Source organism: Clavelina lepadiformis, chromosome 7 (genome assembly GCF_947623445.1).
Source record: "Clavelina lepadiformis chromosome 7, kaClaLepa1.1, whole genome shotgun sequence".
NCBI classification, from domain to species: Eukaryota; Metazoa; Chordata; class Ascidiacea; order Aplousobranchia; family Clavelinidae; genus Clavelina; species Clavelina lepadiformis.
In genome coordinates, this window is record NC_135246.1 from 10,398,437 (window position 1) to 10,409,765 (window position 11,329).

The following is an 11,329-nucleotide window of genomic DNA, read 5'->3' on the forward strand; positions in this document are numbered from 1 at the left end:
AAGTCAACACCAGCAAACCGTTATGCCCGTCGCTAATGGCAACCTAAATCCTTTTGACGCCGACGCTCAGTCATGAATGAGCGCAGCAACGCTTTGAAAAACGGAAAGAATAACGCAGTAACTACCCTCCTGTATGATGTCGCGTTCGTACAGAATATAATAAACCTGATGGTTGTTTTACGTTACTAAGCTCAGTATTCAACATTAGGGCACTTTACGTCTTTAACTAACACAACTAGCAGTTAAAAAAATAATAGCAGGTGTTTGCAAAGTATTCGATGTTTCTGTACACTCCAAAACAAAAATTATGAGTTTTAGATGGATTTATATATATATTCGTACCTGGTTAAGCCGGACGCAGGCTTCCAGCTTCTCGATGGCCTCAGCGCGGGGTAGCTCCCATATCGTATCTACGCCGTCATTGGAAATATAAGATTTGCAGCTGGAAACCATTTGATTTGTTACCTGTAATATGTGCGACAAATTTAATTACTATATAGCTTGCCGATAGCCGCTCCAACTTTGATTCCAACTGTTTTAGTTTTTATTGACAAGAAGATTAAGGCAAAGCGTTTATCTTTTGTTTTATTACAATAAAAATTACTCTTTTGGTCCAAAAATTGGCGAGCTACTAAGTTAAACGTAACTTTCGTAAGGTTGAGCTGCATTGTACATACAACGTGATTGCAATAAGTGCCAAAAAAGATATAAACGTTTTACTAAATAAAGGCTAACATGAGCAAAAGCTAAAAGGCTAACATTAAGTTAAACGTAAAATTTCTTATTGAAAATTTACTTCAAGAAGATAGGGAGAAACAAATTCTTACTTTTAAAAACAACGAAGTCATCTTTTCCGATGTGTTATAGTATCTACTGATGCTGTGGATCATTCGAATGGCATTGATCAAATGTGGCACTGCATCGACCATGCCAATAGGATCACTGCAAATATTTTACAAACAGTTCAATATTACTTCGACATTTCATACTGCATAATGTACATTAATTGTCAGCACACCTACCAGTTGTATAGTGGATCGCAGAACTTCTCCAATGTCTGAAGATACTTCACATTATCTTTTGCCTCGTTAGCAACGTCCGTTATACGAGCGTCGAGCTCACGCCACACCTAAAGTATTGAACGAAAATTTTTAAACATTATTTTCTAAAACTGTTATAAACAATGAAGAAATATATCGTTTTCCTGTGCGAGCATGTATTTAACAAACGTATTTTAATTCATAACAGTATTTTCTGCAAAGATAATGAGACCATCATCACACTTGTCAACAATATCTAGTTATAGAGCAACTATTGCTTGTTAACAAACGAAAATGAGGAGTTTAGAAAAAACGTCTGTATAAACATACTATAAAATTAAAAAACACAAACCGGAATAAGTTTCGATTTAGCAAGATGAAGAATTCCAAGGACAGCCCTAACTCGCTGACTCTTCAGTTGTTCCAGAAGGAAGTTGAATTTCGATGTCCTCCTCTTCCAATGATCCAGCTCTGCTCTGGGACCAATGTTGTCTGCTTCCCTACGCAGTTGCTCTCCCTCCGCCAAAACCTGTTTAAATTAAATGAAAAATAAAAAAAAAAGATAAACTATATTATACTATTATTATACTTCATACACATTTTTTTCTTGTCTGTACTCACCTGCTGGATCTGTTTTATCCAAACTTTCATGCAATTCTCCACAAGTTCCAAGGTTTCTGTGGAGGCGGCTGCTTCTGCGTATTCAGCCGGACCGTGAAGTTCACCGAAGTTGATATCGTGACATTCCTGCACAAGGAAAGTTTGAAATTATGTCTTTTCAACAATCAGTACCTATCCTGCCTATCTAAGATATGAGGCGTTACCTGAAGCATAACTTTCTCCCCCAAGCTTTCTCTTGATCCAGAGAGCACTCCCACAAATGATTCGAGTCCATTCAAAAATTGTTTCTTTAGCACTTCGCCCTGGGGAGTCTTGGAGAGTTCTCCCCATCCTGACTTATTTGCTTTGAGAGCAGGGATGTATATCTGACCCAGCATCTTCTCGATCGCATACAGGACTCCACCCTCCCTGGCGTCCATCTGCTGCATATTTACTTCCTGAAAACCCGGAAGTATAATTGTATCATTTCCTGAACAAGTTGAATTGATGGGAAATTAAATATTTGCCATTGACAAGTTCGTAGTAGGAAGAAGTAGTGGGAATAACGTTAACATTGAGAAGTTCTTACCCTGTGAATGTTTTCTGGGGTGATGGGCTTATCTCGGTTGGTACGCAAGAAGAAAACGCATTGCCCTGTTAATGCCTGGTCGGTACCATCCGTGATAAACAACTTCATTCGATTAGACCGGGGAGAGAAGGGCTTGTTGTCTGATCGTCCTAACTGAAGATAGCAGGCCGCTGAAAAAAACGATCGATCTCTAAATTGCAAAGGGCCATGACAACTCCAGTCTCTATCGGAAGGAACTTAAGCATACAATCGCATTAAGCAAACTAAACATCAAAACTTGACTATATTTATATCATTCCAACCAGCAAATCCCATAATACATTGACAAAAACCAAAGATACAAGAATTTACGATAGGACGCAATTGATAAAAGCGCTTAAAAACTTTCAGCTTTGAAATAAGCCTCCATACGCCGATGTTACGTCATACCTCCTTCGATGCGAATAGCTTCCGCTTCCTGATAATAGAACATCAGTTTAGCTTTCCCTTTCGGAGCAAAAAACGAGTCAATCTCAACTAAATGATGTCCTTCCAGCATGGCATCCTCCACATCGATTCTATTAAACAGACACGTTGGCGTCAAAACCTGATACTTTAAGTTTAAAATAATATCCGTGCACAGTAGTTATCTTGGACCTTTCCAATCTCAAAGCGCGGGTGATGGCTTCGATGATGTATTCATGCCGAGCGTCCAAGTGTGCCCTTTTCGATTCCTTCTCTTCCTTCATCTTTTGCTGCAAAAATAAATGAAAATGTTATTGGAAGGGTCTTTATTTTAACTCGGACGTCAGAGTAATCCAACTCTGTAAAAGGAATCCTTCTTAAAATCAGTTTTTTAAATACTGTTGCACAAACCCTCAAACTTATGTGAAAATAGTAATGCAATTATTCCGGTGTCGGTGTTTTTACGCGTTCCTATTAGAAGCAACCATAAATTCAGATTTTTGTTAAGAAGTAGTTCTGCAGGGTTGTATTTAATAAAAGGATTTACACAATCCAGGCGCCCTCAGGAATCACAGAGAACAAGATAATTTCAGAAAAGATTAACGATTTTAACGAAAAATATAAAAGGATTTTCCAGAAGTGGGTGCATGTGGTTTTACAGAGTTACTTGTAAACCACAAACAACATTTTAAGATGAATTGTCTCTTTAAGTATACTTCGCTGGTACACAAGTGCTCTTCAAGTTTTTTTACTTGTATGCATTTAAAAAAAAACCGCTTGTCTAATCGGTTAACACCGCACTAAACAACATCTCACCAACCAACGGCACTTCAAATAAATCGAAAATAGTTTCGGAATCTCCACAGACATCGTAAGAGAGTATTGAAACAATATATTGCACCACAATATTTTCCGACATGATAACCAGCTGTTATTCAGCTGCATTTTATTTATAGGGCTTTCAGAGCATTTTATGCAGAATTTCTATGTGTCAAGTGAATTCCATATTACCAACGTTTTGTCAACAACTTCGACCTAGTAACTTGCCTTTTAGAACTAGCAAATGCTTAACTACAGACGCAAAAGTAAGTAAACGGTGAAAGCATATGGTGTTAACGTTCAATTTTGCTCTCCCTTTTTTACAATACCAAATTACCAACCATGGCTTCTGCAACATTCTGTGTGCTTTGTCTATATTTTCCACTTGTGGTAGACATTGTGTTGCGATGTGAGGTCTCAGAAAACATTTTCACCTCAGCTTTGATCTACTGTATACCTTTCTGTAGCGTGTAGATTTCACAATCTTTTTAGGTCTAGTTATACTGTAGTTGTTGTAGGCAACTACAACTAAACTCTGCTTCGTTTTTAATTGCTTCTTTTTAGCTAACACTGCAATACAACATGATTGAAATGAATTGAGAAAGTGTACAGCAACATTAAGCATAAAAGCTGGTTAGCCACCGTGTTGTTATCTTATGATAACACTTGACTAACATTTCGTAAAGCGCTCGCGTTTACTCTATGGCGTTTTTTCTTAGTTTGCGCTCTCTCCCCTGTTCTTAGCTTTCTGCCAGCGTATCGAGACTGCTTTTGTATGTCAAAGTCGCCTTTAATCGCTATATCATATTGTACACGTATCTTATCGCTTTGTCCTGTTTCCGCAAAGCTTAGCACCGTTAAAAAACAATTAATACTGTAGGTAGAAGCTAGGTTTAGTTCATAAATGTACGGTACGCCAATATCAGGATCGAGTGCTTAGTTCGAGATTACGATGTCATAAGGCTCAAGTCTTCACATTAGCGTGTTGATATATCAACGACCCCATTAATTGCACGGTATGTTTAACCATGATGAAAGCCGTTACTTTTAAACAAGACCTAATAACCGACAATGCTACGACTTAAAATATTTAGGTATATTTAAGCACGACAGGAAACGGTTTTAGCTGGAATCGAAGAATGGTCAGTTACTTAATCATGTACTTAGTAAGTAACTTGAAGCAAAATTAACACCTCACGGAAATAAACGTCGATGTGAAAAGCAACAGGTTTGACACTTACAACTCCGGAGAGGAAAATTCCGGCTTGATGGCGAGCTTTCATATGTTCAGGCAGGTGTTGTCCTAGCAAGACTTGACGAACGGTTGTGCTCAAACGCTTGGTCAAAACGAGCTTCTCCTTATCAGTGGTTTCTACGAAGCTGTCGTTGTTAGCGCCCCGTACTGCGAGTTGGCTTTTGGGCTGCAACACTTCGATTTTAGGTTTTGATGGTCGGCTTGGAGTTGTGATGCTTTCACGAGATGCCTGACGAGCAAACTCTGTTAAAGATCTTTTTGCCGTGGATATTTTCCTCTTTTTATCTTGCAAGCGAGATTGCGTTTCAGTGAGATCAGCAATCGAAGAATGTGTAGAGTGCCTACTTCCGTCTACTGAAGCCTCCTTCATAAGCGGGGAAGATTGAAGCACGTTAGGTGATGGCGTATGATGACCCCGGTTCTCGGATCCGGGCATAACCAATGTTTTGCTTTTGTTCCTTGATGACGAAGAGGAAGATCTTGAACGAGATCTGCTATTCTTTCTGGAAGAGCTTCGTTTACTGCCTCGGGAGTGGTTGTCTCTGTTCCTTGATGACGAAGAGGAAGATCTTGAACGAGATCTGCTATTCTTTCTGGAAGAGTTTCGTTTACTGCCTCGGGAGTAGTTGTTTCTGTTCCTTGATGACGAAGACGAAGAGCTTGAACGAGATCTGCTATTCTTTCTGGAAGAGCTTCGTTTACTGCCTCGGGAGTGGTTGTTTCTGTTCCTTGATGACGAGGACGAAGAGCTTGAACGAGATCTGCTATTCTTTCTGGAAGAGCTTCGTTTACTGCCTCGGGAGTGGTTGTTTCTGTTCCTTGATGACGAAGACGAAGAGCTTGAACGAGATCTGCTATTCTTTCTGGAAGAGCTTCGTTTACTGCCTCGGGAGTGGTTGTTTCTGTCCCTTGATGACGAAGAGAAAGATCTTGAACGAGATCTGCTATTCTTTCTGGAAGAGCTTCGTTTACTGCCTCGGGAGTGGTTGTCTCTGTTCCTTGATGACGAAGAGGAAGAGCTTGAACGAGATCTGCTATTCTTTCTGGAAGAGCTTCGTTTACTGCCTCGGGAGTGGTTGTTTCTGTTCCTTGATGACGAAGACGAAGAGCTTGAACGAGATCTGCTATTCTTTCTGGAAGAGCTTCGTTTACTGCCTCGGGAGTGGTTGTTTCTGTTCCTTGATGACGAAGAGGAAGATCTTGAACGAGATCTGCTATTTTTTCTGGAAGAGCTTCGCCTACTGTCTCGGGAGTGGCTGTTTGATGCTCGGCTATTAAAAGAGCCTGAGGCCGAACGCTGATACGGGACATTTTCTTCATGAAGTGAACCACCACCTCGATTGGTAGTTTCTTGTAACTTGGTACCTTTGACTTCCTCTTTCACTGATTCTTCAGTCGCAACTTTTGTCTCAGTTACAGCTGAAATTGAGGTCTCTTTGGGGCTAACATCACCTTTATTTGAAGCTTTATTTTTTTTCAGATCATCATTTTCTATCACTTTAGCTCCCTCAATAGTAGCAGATGCCGCTGGTTGACTATTTGTTGCTAGATTTTCAACTTGTGGTGGGTTTAAAGCAGTTGATTCATGCGATGGTTTCGGAACTGATTCTATTGGGTTCTTTTCGATTTGATTTGCACGGTCTGCAGCGTTTTCTTCCGAAGAGGACGAGCTGCTGCTGCTTGTGTTGCTTTTACGCGAGTTTGTAGGTGATTGTCGATCTGACATTTTGTCCCCTTTTTACACAAGTAGCCAAAATTGTTTTCATATGTTTGACAATGGCTTCAAGAACAGGTGAAAGCTAATTTTTGAAATTTTTCTTGATATAAACTCAAAATAAACCTATAAATTATAAGTGAATTACCATAAAAAATATGTGTCGAATAGTATACGAACTTGATTTTTGATAAAACCTTGCACATAACAAACAAAATCTTCGACCGCAAGAAATACTAAGGTAACATTACAAAGCTGAATAAATATTAAACTGGCAACATATTCTGTTGTGCTTGTTTTCTTTGGTTACCATTTAGCTTAATACCATTACGTCATATATTTCTTCCAACGCTAGTGCAGATGTTTTATAGCTTAACGTTCATTGCTTTACTCATCCTCTATTTTGTACAGTAGATCTCAATTGTAAATTATTTGGCCTAGTTAATTCAAATGTCTACGGCAACATTCACTCTAATGAAAAAATTAGTCTGTGCCTGGTAAGTTCTCTGATCTACACATTTTCAAAATATGAAAGCTAGTGCAAGGTAATTCATCCTAATGCTTGAGCAGCTTAAAAGTATTGTCTTTGTCATATCTCTACGCCTCATAAGTAGTCAAGGAAACGAAGAAGACATCAAGCTGATGATTGCTAAATGATGATGTTTGCATAGCCTAGTATGTACACAACTAATCCCGAATGTTAAACAGAACCTTCTGTTGCGGTTACCATTGTCAGCACTCTCGGGAACAATAGCGAGCGTATCGGCTATAAAATTCGTAATATACCTTGGAAATTGGAATGGGCCAGAAAAACGTTTACAAGAAAGGTTTAAGCGGCTATGCGATTCAATGGCGATAACGGCGAGCTTATAAAAGTTATCACTGTTTTTATAAAAAGTATACCACTTAAACAAGTCACTAATGTAAACGGCTTTGTCTGTTTTTGATTCTAAAAATCTTACTGTTATCAAGCAGTGCCATTTAACTAAATTAATGATTTCTTACAACCAGTAGGCTACGGTTTTTCTAAATATTCTTAATTGTTGTTTTTCGAAACTGGCATGTTAGCAGGTCAAAATTATTTGCACATGAAACAATTGGCAAAACAGTTTTTACAGTATTTTAGAAAATAACAATTTTGCTTTATAATATGAATAAATCTACAAATCAAAAACGTTTGGTCTTTTATCGCCACCTAGCGATATTTTATTATTGAAATAATTAGCGCATAGAAAATTGCAAAAAGTGTTAACAATCTCCGCATTCAGTTGTATAGGGGCAAACATATGTTCTGAATTCTGAATAAAACGTTGGACATTCATCAGCTACAAAAACTTTCGACTCATTCCATGATAATTTTGACATCCACCAAACTATCTGGGTGTGGTAGCCGGGGAACCTGCTAACCTTCCATCGTTATAACAATGTATACAGCTAACAACCTGTTTTTACATGTTTTAAGCTTTTAGGAATTTGTCACTGTTTCCTGCAAATTGATTGCTCTAGTCTAGAGCATATTTCTTGTTCTGTTAAGCAATGACAAGGTGAATAGCACTGCACTTTTGACATCCCATAGTGAAAGGCGAAATATAAACGATGAAACGATAAGCACATTGTGTTCATACAATTCTTTGGCTTACACTTGCACCAAAACACAAAGTGTATCAAACAACGTAATCAAAAATTCACATATTAGTTATTGTAATGAATAGAATGACTTTTTTAAATATCGTCCAAGAACAACATAAAGTCGGAAAGTGTATGACCAGTGACTAAAATCAATTCCCATGTAACTTTTTTCAAAAGAAAATTAAAATTTTACCTCGTGATGAGTTTGTGATAATCTCCGAGCATTTCCTGTGACTTCCATGGTTTACACTGAGAAGTCCACATGTAATCACCACTTAAGACTTAAGATTTAATGTTTTGTAAAATACTCTCCAGTATATAAGCCTACCTTATGCAAATATCTTCAACTCGTTCTCTGTCTGGCATACTAAACCATTAGAAGCATTGAAATAAACTTCAATATTTTCAATTTTCCCACCAAGCATTAGCAATATTAGCTTACCGTATGAACAAAACAAACTCTAACAAAGAGGTAAAATGAAATATTGGTGGCGCAATAGTAAAGTATATATAGCATATACGACAAAATTAATAACATTTTCGAAGCTATGGGTCAGACGTGATCAACCTGTTTGTTTTGGTTGATTACCTTTTTTGACTTAACACGTATTTCAGCTCCAGCCAGAACACATGGAAATATATGGTATGGTATCGTAATGTTTATCCTCCCACTGTAGAAAGTCTTTGCACGACGCAAACTCAATGATGGGGGCCACGGTTTCAGAGCTTGTCTTTGCGCAATGTTCGATGAACACACATTTTTTATTGTTTTTATTATATTGTCAGAATTCGGAAGTGTTTATCAGGACCACTGAATAGAAGCAAGCGTCGTTCATACCTTGCTTAAGGGTATTAACACGGTAGCGCAGGTGGGTATCGAACACGCCTCACATATTTACGAGCTGCTCTGTCATCGAACCGACAAAATATTCTCACAGCCAGCTGTTGCAGAAGAGCTTAATAACAACCTGTCTTGAACTTTGACCGCTAAAACGGTACCCATGTATTTCAACTAATCTCTACCGTAAATATCTAGATCGAAGCTGTATGTTTTACTGTGGAACTAAAACCAAGCAAGTCTGTGTCTAATTCTGCATTGAGACCAATTTTTGGCTAGTGATTGGTAGTTATTTAAGTAAAGTTAACAAGAATCTACAATTGGTTATCATGCTCAATACACTTAAATTCTTTGAAGTCAAAAAATATATTACAAGTGTCATTGAATGGCGGCTATTAAAGGGTCATCGATAAAATCTACTAAATACAAGCTCGATCTGACGGTCAATAAACACAAAGTGTGCACTATGGCATCGACAAACTCTTTCTGTGCCAGAAAGTCAGAAATATTTACCGTATAATAAAGAAGTAGATGCTCAAACAAAACAGAAAGAGGACGCATGTTACGAAAAACATTCGTTAAGTCAATCAAGGCGACCACTCCATAAAATTTCGTCACAATAAAGGACTTTATTTAATCTTCGTATTACCAGCGGGTTGTCGCACAAACAATGGTTCGGCCAAATTTTCACGAACCGTAAGTTCATTTGGTCGCACTATGGGCAAAACATTCGTTTGTAGTAACTGAACAATGTTCCTCAACCTATCTGGATTGGTTTGTAAGTTTAAATCATTTTTTGTTGTGCAAGTAAAAGAATCGATAAAACGGAAACCACAAATCAAAAATTAACCTATTAAATCTTGTTCAGTTCAGTTGAATTTAAAGTAACGTGTCAAAATTTGGCATGATTCCAAAAGGAAATTATTAGCCAAGCAAAGCAAAAATATGGAGAAACTATTTTTCTTAAAAACAAATTGTAAATTAAAACTCAGTTATGCAGCTGTATATATGAAGCAAAATTATTTCAAATTACTTTACTTGTTATTAGTTTTACCCACTTGTAATGCTTCAATTTGGTCGGCTTGCATGGCCGTTACTCGCTTACGGTACCCCATGTGAGGTTTCGAACCATCGCTGTAGAGTCTTGATGTTCGGGTGCTGATGGAGTCTTTGCTGTGACTATCTCCTAAGTCCACTTGTTCACGACTGGTATTTCCAGCCATATTTTGCTTTCTTGCTTGTGGATATTTTCGAATGAGGTGGGTTTTCAGGTACAACAGTTTTCGAGTACAACGTTTTCGGCTTACTGCCTCCCTGTCCACATCAGTCACTTATCACTATCTTCAGATTACTTTTAATATTATACTGCTTACCCATAACTGTAACGCATTGAACAAGTTGGGTGTTAATTCAATATTTTAATGGCGTACATTCAAGTCAAGTGCATATTCGCGATACTTCACATGTAATCTCAATTACGTACGATCATAATCGTAAAGTGCCAGACGATATAGGCTTAGCTTAAAACTTTCCAAAGTTTTCAGTCACGAAGGAGATTTGAAAAAAACAGACGGTATTATTCCAAGATATAGAAGAACGATGCGAAACGAAAACAAATCTAGGCATTGTAAGGAAGCATTCGGTTATCCTTAAACAAACACAGACCTTTAACAGAAGCTGATTATATTAAGGGAAAAAGGTTGTGATGACAGATCAGATATTGAAGGACAGCTTCTTATGTATTGCACAATTTTGTAATTGAGCTTTTGAAATCGATCGATTGTATGAAGATATTATCAGACGAGTAATTGTTATCCATTTGAGAGGTATACAATAAAAAGTCCTTAATCCAAACATATAATAGTAATGCTCTGTCTCACACAATACTTTTAAGCGTGACGCTTTTCTATGTCAGGTTGTGCCGCATTAAACATAAATTTAAGTGTTAGTTGGCTTCTTAAGGTTTTGGATTTTGATCGTTTTTTAGATCCAAATAAAAATCTTAATCTTACGTAGAGTAAACAAGTTAAACCTTCTATGAAATAGTGTAAAACAAATAATTTAAGTGAATTGTATAGTCTTAGTGTTACAAGAAGTAGCCTGTAACTATTAGGGGTAAAAGTAGGAACTCGTAGAATTTACTGCAACACTTTTTATTATATTAACTTTTAGCCTACATATCTCTTTATATATCTCACTTTCTTTATTGGTTAATGCTAGTGATTGTTGAACGACTTTAGACCGTTTTTTTGAACCATTCTATTTACCAAAATATAACTAATGTTGTTAATAAACATAAAAATGTAGCTACTAAATAATAAAATGAAGCTAATGTAACTAACATATCTACTAAATACCAAAATATAACTTATGTAACTAATGTAGAGCTACTAAATTAGTT

The 11,329-nt window shown here is 37.4% G+C and overlaps 1 protein-coding gene across 3 annotated transcripts in view; it reads right to left on the reverse strand.

Moving 5' to 3' along the window:
• LOC143464607 (dynein axonemal heavy chain 5-like) overlaps positions 1 to 6,586 on the reverse strand; it is a 30,099-nt gene extending 23,513 nt beyond the window's left edge. For 2 of the 3 annotated variants that reach the window (XM_076962485.1, XM_076962484.1), the window contains exons 1-10: positions 4,734 to 6,586; positions 2,866 to 2,963; positions 2,659 to 2,786; positions 2,230 to 2,399; positions 1,865 to 2,098; positions 1,662 to 1,787; positions 1,393 to 1,569; positions 1,023 to 1,129; positions 828 to 942; positions 343 to 465 (exon numbers count right to left, since the gene is read on the reverse strand). In XM_076962485.1, the coding sequence (XP_076818600.1) occupies positions 343 to 465; positions 828 to 942; positions 1,023 to 1,129; positions 1,393 to 1,569; positions 1,662 to 1,787; positions 1,865 to 2,098; positions 2,230 to 2,399; positions 2,659 to 2,786; positions 2,866 to 2,963; positions 4,734 to 6,473 (3,018 nt within the window). In that variant the 5' untranslated portion in view covers positions 6,474 to 6,586. Of the gene's footprint in view, positions 1 to 342; positions 466 to 827; positions 943 to 1,022; positions 1,130 to 1,392; positions 1,570 to 1,661; positions 1,788 to 1,864; positions 2,099 to 2,229; positions 2,400 to 2,658; positions 2,787 to 2,865; positions 2,964 to 3,833; positions 4,136 to 4,733 lie in introns of those variants that run through there. The other variant, XM_076962486.1, reaches the window with a different exon arrangement.
• Positions 6,587 to 11,329: the final 4,743 nt, after the last annotated feature.